The following is a 13,211-nucleotide window of genomic DNA, read 5'->3' on the forward strand; positions in this document are numbered from 1 at the left end:
GGGGCGGGGGTGTGAGACACAAAAGTAGAGTAGGAGGTGGTGGGGAGGGGGAGGCATCTGGAAAGAGGTCTATTTCCTTGTTACCAGGGTGGTGAAGTGGTTTGGGAGGGAACCGAGGTGGGAAATGGGGACAGTGGGAGCGGGAAAGAACCAAGGATCTAAAAAGACGGCCATTTTATCAGTTGTCAAAAATAAGGGAGAACTGGGAGAGCACAGTGAAGAAATTTGGAGTCAAGTATGAAAGACTTACTAATTCTGAACATGAACTTTGGAATCACCAGCACCCGCTCTGCCATTAGCCAAATCTTTGATCTTGAGTAATTCACTTAACTTCTGTGGGCTTCGATGTGCTCCTCTGGACGTGAGAACAAAATGAGCTAATATATATACAGTGCTTAGCAGGGTGCCTGGCATGTGGTAAGTGCTGTGCTTATATTGGCAGTTTCTTTGCGAACAAGATAGAACAGCTGAAAGGATTCAAGAAGTAAGCTCCGAGTACTTGTGAAGTCCAGAGATCAGCTGATCTAAACACGAGGAGCCTGTCAGACTTCACTGTGCAGAACTAGCTCTTGCCTACTGGTCATTCCCTGGTCACAGCCCATGGGAAGCCCACAGGAGGGACCTGAGCAGATGCTCAAGCACTCTGCCTGCAAGTGATGGAGAGCACACAGTGCCCACGCCTTCTCGTCCACATTCCTCTTCGTGTGTGGGAGCAAGGATGCCCTTGTGAGGGAAATTTAATGAATTTTGAGACTTTTTATTTACTTGGATGAGGTTATGACAAGCTAAGATTCCACTACAGAAGACAGTTCAGTGTCAGGGACTTAGATAGTCTGCTAGGAAATGGTATGCATGTTCACTTAAGTCCAGGAGGTTAACTGAATCCAGCCAAAGAACATAGGCCTGGAAGTATATGGCAGCAAATAAGATGTCAGGTAAAACTCACCCAACTGGAGCTGTACTTCTTTAAGCCATTGATGGCTAGAGTATTACCTTCCCACAATGATGTGTCTGAGTTTGAGAAAGGGGATTAAATGAATGAAAACCAACATCACATTAACTTTAACCTCTCTTTAAAATGGTTTATGAGTTCTGGAGAGGTGAGGCGGAAGGAGTAGGGATAGACAGGTGGTGAGAAATTGGAGTGGTAGAGTGGGGGAATATAGAGGAAGGAAGAGGCTCAGAGTGAGGAGCAAAGAAGAGGTGTCAGTGGGACAGTAGAGCAGTGACAGAGAAAGAGCCTGGGCAAAGAGAGTCTGCGGGGAGAGAGGGAAGGGAAGCTTACGGGGAGAGCAGAGAATGAAAAAGTAAGCTTGGGGAGATGGAGACAGACACTGAGACTGCGCTGAAAGGAGAGACAAAGAGGGAGCACATGGGACAGAGGGAGGGATGAGGGCGTTAGCACACCCTCTAGCAAGAGAGCGGGGCAGCTTTGTCCAGTAGAAATTTCTGCAGCTGTGGAAGTGCTGTCCCAAATGGTAGCCACTAGCCACACGTGGCTTTTGAGCTCTTTAAATGTATCCAGTCTGACTGGGGAACTTAACTTGTCATTTTTTTAAATTTAATTGAAATTGAAATGTGGCTTGTGGTTACTGTTTGGGCTGTACAGAGCTACAGAGAGAAAGAGACAGGAAGGGAAAGCACTCTGGCATCTTACGGTGGGGAGATGAGGCCTAGCAGTGCCGTCCAATGAAAATATAGGGACCACTTATTTTATTTGATACTAGAAGCCTGCTGCACAAAATTGGTGCAAGGGGCTCGGCCCTCGCAGCCCTGGCTTCGTCCGTCTGGAAGGTCGTCTGGACAGTCGTTCTGCTGATGCACCATTTGGGTGCAAGGGGCCCGGCCCTCGCAGCCCTGACTTCGTCCGTCTGGACAGTCGTTCTGCTGATGCACCATTTGGTCGATTTGCATATTACGCTTTTATTATTATAGATGTTCTAGCGGCAATGTTGAAAAAGGAATAGAGGAAATTAATTTCAATAACATTTCATTTAACCCAATCTATCTAAAACACTATGATTCCAACATATAATCAATAGGAAAACCATTAATGAGATACTGTACATTTTGTTTTTACATACAGAGGGTCTGAGGACTGGTGTGCCTTCATTGACAGCATGTCTCAGTCTGGACTAGCCACATTGCCAATGTTCAACAGCCACATATGGCTAGTGGCTACCAGAGTGGACTTCACGGGTCTAATAAGTTTGCTCTCCAGCCGAGCAGGCCCCAGAAGGCTGAAGTTAGAGGGAGCTCGAAAAAGATACTGATCTAGAGTTAGAAGCTCTGTAGAGCTGTCTGATAGAACTGTCTGTGATAATGGAAATGTTCCATTTCTGCCCTACCATCAGGTGGCAGCCACTAGCCACATGTGCCTGGTGAGCTGAAAATGTGTCTAGTGCTACTAAGGACCTGAATTTTCAACTTAACTTCATTGTAAGTGACTTAAATGCAAGTAGCCCCATATGGCCAGGGGCTGTCACATTGGACAGCACAGGCTCCTAGAGACACAACTAGACTGAGTAAGAGAACTCAAAGGATACAGGTGGTTCGTGTGGGAAACTGGGCAAGAGTCTCATTTGGCCGAGAAAAGAGCAAGAGTGACAGGATTCAAGATGGTCGTGAGATAAAGTGGGGGAGCGAGAAATACAGGAAGCAAGCAGGAAAGAGCAGGCTCTTGTGGGAGTGAGAACAGGACAGCTTGAGACAGGAACATAACCAGCATTGCTCAACCCGGAGCGTATGGGGAAAGACAGAGCGAGCATGAGAATAAGAGAGGGGTAGGCATCAGAGGGACAGAGGGAGGAGGTGATGAGCTGAGGGGGGACCAGGGCCATGGAAAGAGAGGAGGGAGAACAAGTTAGAGGAGGGAGAGGGACATGGTAGGAACACAACACAGGGAGGAGAGAGAAAAGAAGGACAGTTGTAGGAGACGAGGGAGGGGCGAGTGAAGAGGGTTGGACAGGAGCATTAGATGCCCCCCTTTTATGTAGGTGTCTCCATGTCATTTAAAGAAAATGATCTTTTCTAAAGCCTCTCTTCACCAAAACATTTTATTTTTCTAAGGGAAAACAAAGAACCATACTGTCCAATTCCACAAGCAAGTCTTTCTACGTGCCCACTAGCTATCGTCTTGGATTGTCTTGGATCTCTTTAGACCTGCAGTCCAATTTGGTAGCCACTAGCCACAGGTGGCTGTTGAACACTTGAAATGTGTCTAGTCCAAATTAAAACTAGTAATTACTTACCTGATTGAAATAAGGTCCAGCCGCTGAGCTCCCATATCAGTCTTAGTGGGGTAAGAGAAGAGGATGGTGCCCTCTGGCCTGCAGTGAATCCTCTCTGCCTGAATCAAGCCTATTCATACTCCATCCCCTTTGAGAACACGAAGTCCTTGTGTGTGGGAGGAAAGCCCTGTTCTTGCCCAGTGTACTTTTTCACTGGATGTGACTCTTCAGTAAAAGAAAATCAGTTCAGCCCCCTGCTCCCTGCCTGTGCTTTTTCCAGCATGTGATCCGAGGGAACCGCCCAATCAAAACTGAGATGGCCCATCAATTGTATGTCCTACAAGTCCTGACCTTTAACCTTCTGGAAGAAAGGATGATGACCAAGATGGACCCCAATGACCAGGTAGGCGCTAAGTGGGGCAGAGCTTCGCTGGCTTAAGCTGTGTGCTGTTGGATGTGCTGCGCTCCACCCTCAGGCTATGTGAGCACCTGCTGTGTGCCAGGGACCTTGCTTAGATGTGTCTGCACAAACGGTTTGGTCTGCTCTGAGAAATCTAGCTGTGTGCCTCCCATGTCCTCTTCCTGCTGGTGACCCTCTGCACCAAGCCCACCTCTGTCCTGCTAAGGAAGAGGTGATGCCTCTTCAGAGATCCATCGGGGCCAGAGTTCTGCCCACGCCCCACCCACTCTTTTCCTTGCTTCCCGTGGTTAGCTGATTCACCTGCTGGCTGTCTGTTTCACCTCAGGCTCAAAGAGACATTATATTCGAACTGAGGAGGATTGCATTTGATGCAGAGTCTGACCCGAGCAGTGTCCCCGGGAGTGGGACTGAAAAACGCAAAGCCATGTATACCAAGGACTACAAAATGCTGGGATTTACTGTAAGTTTCCCAAAGCACAGACCTGCGCAGGCCTTCTGCTCTGACAGGAAGTCAGAGGGCCCACCCAAGTGAGTCCTGGGCACCCCTGCTTCATAACAGTGGCCCTAGAGTAGATGACACTGAGAAGCTGGAGGGCCTTGATGCTCAGTTTGCTTATGCAATGGCAGAGTCACAAGTTTATGTGCAACATTTGGCCCTGTGAAAAAAGCCATCTGTAAGCAGGTCCGGGAGGTCAGCCATATGGATGGAGAGGAGACCTCTCACCACAGCAGCGAGGTTCTTTGAAAAGTAAGTGTGGGTATTTTGTGATAGGATACAGCTTGAGGATGGAGTTAATTCAATTAAATATTTATTATGCACCTATCAGTGCCCAGCAGTGTGCTATATGCTGGGGTTACAAGGTGAGTCAGCCCAGTGGTCAAGGCCTCACAGTCTCATAGTAGCGACGGGCACGGAAAGAGCTACAATAGATGTAGGTCTGCAGCGCTAGCAGCATTCAGATGAGGGGCAAGGGCTTCCCCTCAGGTGACACCGCACACAGAAAGACCGCCAAGTCTAAAATCTGGTTTCTTCTTCCTGCAGAACCATATCAACCCAGCAATGGACTTTACGCAGACTCCTCCTGGAATGCTGGCCTTGGACAACATGCTGTACTTGGCTAAAGTCCATCAGGACACCTACATCCGGGTAAAGGCTGGGGCCAGCTTTCTCAGCCCTGGTACCACATCTCTGGCCTCCCTCCCCTGCCTCCCTAGTCCTCTCCTCCCTCACCTCCTTTTCCTCTCCTCCCCAGATTGTCCTGGAGAACAGCAGCCGCGAAGACAAACATGAATGCCCCTTCGGCCGCAGTGCAATTGAGCTTACCAAAATGCTCTGTGAAATCCTCCAGGTTGGGGAACTACGTAAGTCTGTACAGCAGCCCTGTAATTGGGGGCTGAGTGAGCTGTGATCAGCTTATCCTTGTTAATGGGAGTCTTGGGTATTGCTTTGTTCAAGCTGGCAGTTTGAACATGTTCAAAAGCTATGCCACCATCCACTCCCAGGTGCAAGGACTGGCTGAGTCTGTCACAGGGCAGAGGTGGACCAAGAGCAAGTGCCCTGGAGAAAAAGGCTCAGGAATTGGGAACGGCCCCTCCTACACTCATCACTAGCCCTGGTCCTCGTCATGGTCCTGTTCTTCAGGACTTTGGTGCAGAGGATCAAAGTTTCTGGACATGAGCACCCAGCCACCCCTTTCCTGCCTCTTTTCTCCCATAGCAAATGAAGGACGCAATGACTATCACCCGATGTTCTTTACCCACGACCGAGCCTTTGAAGAGCTCTTTGGAATCTGCATCCAGCTGCTGAACAAGACCTGGAAGGAGATGAGGGCAACAGCTGAGGACTTCAACAAGGTCAGTGTCGCAGAGCTCTGAGGTCCAATGGGCTGAGACCATCACCTGACAGCCTGTGACAGCTGGCCAGAGCCGGGGAAATGCCTGAACTGGAAAACCAGCCTGGTGTGCAGCAATGCATCACACGACTGAGGCATTGTCCCCTCTGGTTGTGCTTCCTCTGTCACCTTGAGCAGATGTCTTCCCCTTGGTGCCCTGGGCCCCTCATTTGCCCCTGGAGCCAGTACTCACCCCTCCTGTCTTCCTTTGGGGCCAGGAGGATAAGCACAATAATAGCTGTGGTTTGCTGAGCACTTACTGTGTGCAGGCACTGTTGCTGTTTTGTGCTCTGGAAGCATCAGGGAGAGGTTGGAGTGGATTGGCATGATATGCAAGTCATGGATACCTACTCAGAAGTCATTCCTCCATGCTTTCTGAGTACCCGTCTCGGTGGAGCACACAGGGCCCTCAAAAGCTGGTACTCTAGACTTGAGTGTTTTGAAGCTGATCATCTCATTGTAAAAAGTTTGGGAAGAACTTTTAAGCATATTCAGTATAAGGAAGAAAATGTTTGCTATCATTTCATCACACAGTGATGACCATTTTTTATGTGTTTCACTGTAGTCCGTTTTTCCTGTAGATTTTTCCTTCATTGATGGAGAGCTGACCGAATGTGCAGTGTGATATTCTGTTTTTCCTTTAACTTGTTTTAGGGAAAATAACACATTTTTTTAACATATCACAGTGTGCCAGGCACTGTGCCTCCATATAGCATCTCATAATCCTTCAGGCAGCACGTATCAGAAGATGTGTCTTTCTCTCTTCCTTTAAACTGTAGGGAGAGAGTGCTAAGTGACTTATTCAAGGAACAGACGAAGGGACAGAGTCAAGATCTGAATTCATTCCTCTCTGACTCCAAAAACCTATGCTTATTCTATACCGTTGACTAATTGAAATGTATGAGAAATAAGGCATTTGTCGCCATCAGTCATTTGTCCTAATAACCACCCGAGGAGGTGTTCCTTAGCATGTCAGTGCTCTGTTCCCCAGCACACATCTGTAGTCCTGCTGTGCTCAAAACCCGGGCACAGGCCAAGTCTTGGTGCCCAGAGGCAGCCTGTCTGTGTGGCAGAGCAGGGGCGAGCTGGCTGCCTTCTTCCTTTCCCCTTAGGTTATGCAGGTTGTCCGAGAGCAGATCACTCGTGCTCTGCCCTCCAAACCCAACTCTTTGGATCAATTCAAGAGCAAACTGCGCAGCCTGAGCTACTCTGAGATTCTGAGGCTGCGCCAGTCCGAAAGGATGAGCCAGGATGACTTCCAGTCCCCACCGATTGTGTAAGTACCATCCCCGTAGGGGGCAAGGTGGGGGAACCCAGCCCCACTCTGTCTTCCTTCCAAAGCTTCACTGTGACCTTCTCCTTGCCTGGTACATGGCCACCTCAGGGAGCTGAGGGAGAAGATCCAGCCCGAGATCCTGGAGCTGATTAAGCAGCAGCGTCTGAACCGGCTCTGTGAGGGCAGCAGCTTCCGGAAGATTGGGAATCGCCGAAGGCAAGGTGACAGGGGCCTGGGGCACTGCGGTCCTATTGCCCAGAGCCACTCCATGGGGAGGGAGCCTGCCTTGATGGGCCCTGCAGGGAGCAGGCGAGGAACACAGCATCCTCTGCCTATGTGTGCCCAGGCCTTTCCCAGAACTGTCCTTGCTCACCTGTTTGGCTTCCCTTGTGTTCCAGAACGTTTCTGGTACTGCCGCTTGGCACTGAACCACAAGGTCCTGCACTATGGTGACTTGGACGACAACCCTCAAGGAGAGGTGACATTTGAATCCCTGCAGGAGAAAAGTAGGTTCATTTCTCTATTGCTGTGACTTGGTAGCTGGACTCGATGTCAGGAGAGTTCTAGTCCTGGCTGTTTCAAGCTGATTGTCTGGTCTTGGGCCAGATGTCTCTCTGGACCCGTTTCCTCATCTGTCAGAGGTCATCTCTACCTGCCTCCCTCACAGGGGGTATAGGCTTTGCAGATTGTAAAGGGTGATACAAAACAAAGTTGAAAGGTGGTGGTTAAGAGCAGAATGCTTGGATTCAAATCCTGGCTTTGCCACTAATTCTAATTCTGATTAATTCTAATTAATTTCGAGTTCATTCTCCTCTCTGCCTTTTTTCTTCTGTCAGAATAATAACCATATCTCCCTCATAAGAGGATTGAATGCCTAGTCTATGTAAAGCACTTAGAACCAGTAGCAGGTGAAACTGTTAGCTGCCGCCACTGCTGTTTGCGGTGGTGGTGTTGTCACTGTCATTACTGTGACGTGAAAGTGAGGTGAGTGTCAGAGGCCCATGCCTTGGGGAAACGATCCAAACGCCCAGTCAGATTTGACACAGCCCTGCAGGCCATGGTTCATGGCAGTGACCCCAGAGGGGGAACAATACAAAGCCACACACCCTGAGCTGATACAGCTCTTTGAGTCCGGGGGCTGAGGCTTCCCTTCGAGCACCCGAGCAAGGACCACTTGCACCATGAAGCTCCCAGAAACTAATTCCCTTCATTGATCAGTTCCTGTTGCAGACATCAAGGCCATTGTCACTGGGAAAGATTGTCCCCACATGAAAGAGAAAAGCGCTCTGAAACAGAACAAGGTGAGTGGAGAGACAGTCCTGAGTCTGAGCTGCTGTCACAGGGATTCCTGAGTACAGGCGGTGGTGGTAGTCTTGTAGTTGCATGCTCTCGCTCACATCCTGTTTCTCTCTAATGCCTGAATGTTTTATTAAAATAATTTTGAAGATACAGAAAAATAGGTAGAACCCCCATATATGCATCACCCAGCCTCAACAGCCATGGCAAAGTACGTGTCTACCTTCCTCCCCTTTGTTACTTTGAAGAAAACCCTTATTGTTACATCATTCCATCTGTCAGTATGTAGAATGTATCTCTAGATTATGAGGACTCCTTTAACATAATCACAACAGCATTATCACATCTAAAAAGAAATAAAAATTGTTATTTAATGTCAACTATTCCATTGATGTTTGAACTTCCACAATTGTTTTACAAACAGCATAATTTCTCTGGATAAATATGCAAATGCGATATGTATAGATATACAAACACTCAGCCCCGTTTTTGTTAAGTCAGCATCCAAAGAGAGGCTACCCTTTGTGATTAGTCTTTTAAGTTTGTTTTTTTAAAATGTGGAACACTTCATGAATTTGCATGTCATCCTTGCACAGGGGCCATGCTAATCTTCTCTGTATCGTTCCAGTTTTAGTATATGTGCTGCCAAAGTGAGCACCTTTTAAATTTCTTAATTCATAAGTTCACCCTCCATCTTTTCCACCTTTATTTCTCTTTGCAGTTTATTAGTTGAAGGAACCAAGTTGCTTGTTTGGTAGTTTCCCAGAGTCTGAAATTTGCTGATTGTCTCCCCACAGTGCAGTTTAACTTGCTCCTCTGTCCCAGATCTGTACACTGAGGGAGAGATCGAGAGGCTTGATCCAGTTCAGGTGTGACCTTTTTTTTTTTGAATAAGACTACTTCCTAAAGGTCTTATGTTCTATCAGAGACACATACCATGTGTCTCTCTTTTTGTGGTGTCAGTTCCCCGAATGCTTAATGCCTCGTTCCGCTAGTAAATTGAGGCTTGATAGCTAGTGATATTCTAATGCAGCCCGTCTTTTCATTTATTAGCTGAACTACTTCTCTAAAGAGAAACTTGCTGTCACCTACTGTTGGTTTCCCAGTGGTACAGTTTATGTAAGAAAGGAGGGTAAATGCTGGATTCTTTCCTAGTGCGTACCTAGAGTTAGTTCCCTGATATCATCCAACAGTGACCAATTATGTGTGTGTGTCTTGTTTTATTTTCCAGTATGATTATGAACTCAGGGTTTAAGCAAATTCTATTTTTTTCAACCCATTACAGTTACGTTGTTGATGCTCACATTTCCCCATCTTTGGCCACAATTTGTTTTCATTGTTGTGGTTTTAAACTGTTAACACCTTTCAGTTTAATTACCAAGATACATATTTGAGGTAATACACAGTCATGGACTCTGACATTCTGAAGCTTCTGAGTATTGAGTAATAACTTCTCTCCAATCTTAAAAGTATCACCACATCATAGGCGTGACTTGGGTGGGGAGGGGTGAGTTCAGGTTGATCAGTCACCACTGGGCCCCATCTCCAGCCACTTGTGTGCACATGCCCTGGGGCTGGATGGCATCACATATGAATCAGCACATTTGGTGATGGTGCCAACTCACCAGGACTTTGGCCAAGATCTTGGTGTGCAGGGCCCAGGCCAGTCGATTGCTCCACTAACGGAAACCTTTCTCCTTCAGGAGGTGTTGGAATTGGCTTTCTCCATCCTCTATGACCCCGATGAGACCTTAAACTTCATTGCACCTAATAAGTATGAGGTGAGCAGTGTGACGCTGCCTTGCACAGCCCAGCCCTCTCTGCGATTCTTCAGCCAGAGGGCAGAAGCGGGCACAACGGGAACGTCCTGTCCCCCTAAAGCAGGAGGCCATAGCCTGTCATGAAGGCTGTTTGACACAAGGTCTGCCATCCGGGGTCCTTTTCCCCTGAGCTGGGCCCTCCGGGTCACTCTTCAGCAGTAGCTGTAGGTTGTCATTAGCAAGACAGGGCCAACAAGGACTAACTTATTTGCTGGGACTAGGAAAAGTTTCCTCTTTTCAGTTTCTGTGGCCACCTACCTAGGGAACCTAACAGATTCCCCTCCTCAGGGCTCCTGGCCATATGTAGTAGATCTGGCCTGGGCTTTGAAGCCAGATGGCCCTGATCCTGCTGACACTGGCTCGCAGTTTCAATTGCAGCCCTGGAAGATACCAGATGTTACCTGAGTCACTGCGGTTGAGACCACACGTGTCTGGGGAGCTCTGAGCCATCAGAGGAAGCTGGAGGCGGGGCTTCTGGAAGAGGAGACCGTTGGGGGGAAGGGGGGAAGCCTGAGCTGACAGCAGAGCTTTATTGGGAGGAAGTGAAGAACTAGCAGGTGGGGAGGGAGACGGAGTAAAGGCACAGAGAAAGATGGAGCAGGAGGCCAAGGAGGGCTGAGAGGTCCCTGTCATTCCCTCTCATCATGAGGCCTCCAATTCAGTTTCTCTAGTGCTTAATTTCAACATTTATTGACTGGGTGGGGTTTTTGTTTACTTTTTTAAAAACAAAAGTGAGTCCCACAGTGGTTCCTTTTGTGTCCTGTTCTTTTCACCTAATTTGTATTCTCCCCTCCCCATTACTAATTTCAGGGGCAATTTCAGGTAGTTGATGCCTCAGTTCTCAGGTCTGGTTTTGCTGTGTTCTTTAATTGTATTTTTTAAAATCATATTTTATATTATTTTAGGGAGTTTAAATGTCAGTCTCCCATAAAAGCCAAAAGGTCAGGCCTCCTGGTACTTACCACAGCCTGTGTTCTTACACCGACTGTACAGAAATAGGAGGCAGAGTAAACCCACCCCATATACACCTCAGCTCAGGCTCTTTGCCTGGTCTGTATTGTGAATGGGGAGACATTGAGAAAAACAACAACACAAAACCCAAAAGGTCTTTTAAGAAAGTGAGCAGCTCCCAATTTACCTTTGCTATTATCCCAAGCCAGTTTTGCCTACACTGAGTAGTTCCAAAAGAGACCAGAGTGAGTCCTAGGGAAAGGACCTTGGCAGGATCTCCTGCTGTCCAGGGCCCCTGCTGATGTTCTGCAACTTGCTCCCCCAGTACTGCATCTGGATTGACGGCCTCAGTGCCCTTCTGGGGAAGGACATGTCCAGCGAGCTGACCAAGAGTGACCTGGACACCCTGCTGAGCATGGAGATGAAGCTGCGGCTCCTGGACCTGGAGAACGTCCAGATCCCGGAAGCGCCCCCGCCGGTGCCCAAGGAGCCCAGCAGCTATGACTTTGTGTATCACTATGGCTGAGCCTGAGCCAGAGGCGACGGCACCCAGGAAGGCATTTGGGACCCAGGAGGAACACTCAGTCTGGTGCCTTGTCTTTTACTTGTACAGAATCCGTAGGGACCATGGTGGCCAGTAAGTGCCAACCATTCCTCAGGCCACCCCTGACCACCCAGAGCTTCCTCTTGGTCCCCATCCACCATGAGTCATGAAGGCAGGTGCTCTGCCCTCCCCATCACTGTGGAGCCTGGCTTCAGGCCATGAGGAATGAACAGCAAATGTCCTTGCTCTTCGGGCCAAGAGACTGCTTTTTGAGCTGGATTTAACAACAGCCACTCACCTTTTCTTCCTGAGCCTGCTCCCCAGTGGTCAGCTGGCTCCCATGTGGGCAAGAGCTGGCCCAGGAAAGGCTGCCTGCAGAGGACAGGGCTGGGCATGTTGAGAGCCTTGCAGAGACTGCCTTTGGGTGACCTCGTGCCTGTGTCTCAGATCTAAGTGGAGGCCTTGCCCTTGCTTTTGTCGTCTTTGTGAGGGCTCACTCCGGCCTCAAACAGCGCCAACATGCGCTGCTGCTGAGGTTCGGCACTAACATCTCGTCTCGGGATCCACCAGGTCTCTCTTGCCCACGCAGTTGTCTGGGCATGGAAATGTCTCCCTACAAGCTCACAATCTCCCATCCTGGCAAGTCAGAGACATGAAGGCTGAGTCCCACCCTCTTAGTCTCCAGACTCTGCAGGGAGAGCCAGGGTGAGCCTGGGCCTAGCCTGTGGTGAGGTCACTAGAGTCACCTCCCCTCCCCTCACTTACATGTTTCCCTTCCTCCAGGAGAGACCTCCCACCTAACCTGCAGTGCAGCCCTCCAGGTGGCTTTCCTTTGGCCTTCCAGACCTCGGGGAGTTCGGCTTCCCTTCCTTCCCATCCCAGTGCTGTGGTCCCTGCCATTGGCCATGATTTCAGGGAGCTGGCTGGAGGCCACAGCTGTGCCAATGGCCTTTCCTGGTGCTGCCGCACTTGTAGACCACACGCACAGCCTCTCTCCTTGGACGTATGTGAACACAGTGGCATTCAGTTTTGGTAGCTGGCATGGTAGGTACTACCCAATGAAGAGTGTACTATATATTTTCTTTACTATAGGCCATACTTATACAGACGTGTATATATATTTATATAAGATCTACCTATCTTAGGATGGAATGTTTGAGGAATTATAAAATTGGAAGCAAAAAAAAAAAGTAACACTTCCAGTTGTGAGCCAAGATTGTAACGTGAGAGCAGCCAGGAGCTTCCTGTCAGTAACATGTTTTCAATAAATACTCTTTCATGTACAAACTGATTCCTACTTCCTACTAACAGCTCTTTCTCTGTTACTGGCTTCCTGCCCAAGGGAACTTTCACCTTGACAAGCCTTCATTTCATTGTGTCTGGGAGACTTGAGAGAGCGCCAACCAGAGTCCTCAGCCACCTTCCAAGGGCCCCTTTCTCCTCTTCAACCACCCTGCCTCCACCCCACACACACCTGCTGGGTAAAGATGCTCACAGATTGTCACATCAGGACAAAGTGTTTTCTGCTCAGGCCTGTTGAGTGCATCAGGGAAAGACACTGTACACCCCCATGAACACATCCTCCCTCTTCTTCCTGCCAGGGACACAGCCAGGGAACAGTTTGAGTGCTTGTACCTTACAAAGAAAACACCTTCTTCACCCCGTGTCGCCACACTTAGTGCCCAGCCTTCCAGGAGATGTAGGCTGTTGCTCTAAACCTCAGCCTTGGTAGTAGAGAGGCTTGAATGAGGGCCGTGGTGAAAATACTTCTCTCTTGCCTC

The 13,211-nt window shown here is 48.7% G+C and overlaps 1 protein-coding gene across 2 annotated transcripts in view; it reads left to right on the forward strand.

Moving 5' to 3' along the window:
* ELMO2 (engulfment and cell motility 2) overlaps positions 1-12,720 on the forward strand; it is a 25,056-nt gene extending 12,336 nt beyond the window's left edge. The window contains exons 10-20 of one of the 2 annotated variants that reach the window (XM_015570365.1): positions 3,511-3,633; positions 3,977-4,111; positions 4,694-4,798; positions 4,905-5,013; positions 5,369-5,505; positions 6,656-6,819; positions 6,928-7,040; positions 7,218-7,325; positions 8,038-8,120; positions 9,819-9,896; positions 11,212-12,720. In XM_015570365.1, coding sequence (XP_015425851.1) covers positions 3,511-3,633; positions 3,977-4,111; positions 4,694-4,798; positions 4,905-5,013; positions 5,369-5,505; positions 6,656-6,819; positions 6,928-7,040; positions 7,218-7,325; positions 8,038-8,120; positions 9,819-9,896; positions 11,212-11,412 — 1,356 coding nt within the window. In that variant the 3' untranslated portion in view covers positions 11,413-12,720. The remainder of the gene's footprint in view (positions 1-3,510; positions 3,634-3,976; positions 4,112-4,693; positions 4,799-4,904; positions 5,014-5,368; positions 5,506-6,655; positions 6,820-6,927; positions 7,041-7,217; positions 7,326-8,037; positions 8,121-9,818; positions 9,897-11,211) is intronic. The other variant, XM_015570364.1, reaches the window with a different exon arrangement.
* The last annotated feature ends 491 nt before the right edge of the window (positions 12,721-13,211 follow it).

Source organism: Myotis davidii, unplaced genomic scaffold (assembly GCF_000327345.1).
Source record: "Myotis davidii unplaced genomic scaffold, ASM32734v1 scaffold827, whole genome shotgun sequence".
Lineage (NCBI taxonomy): Eukaryota > Metazoa > Chordata > Mammalia > Chiroptera > Vespertilionidae > Myotis > Myotis davidii.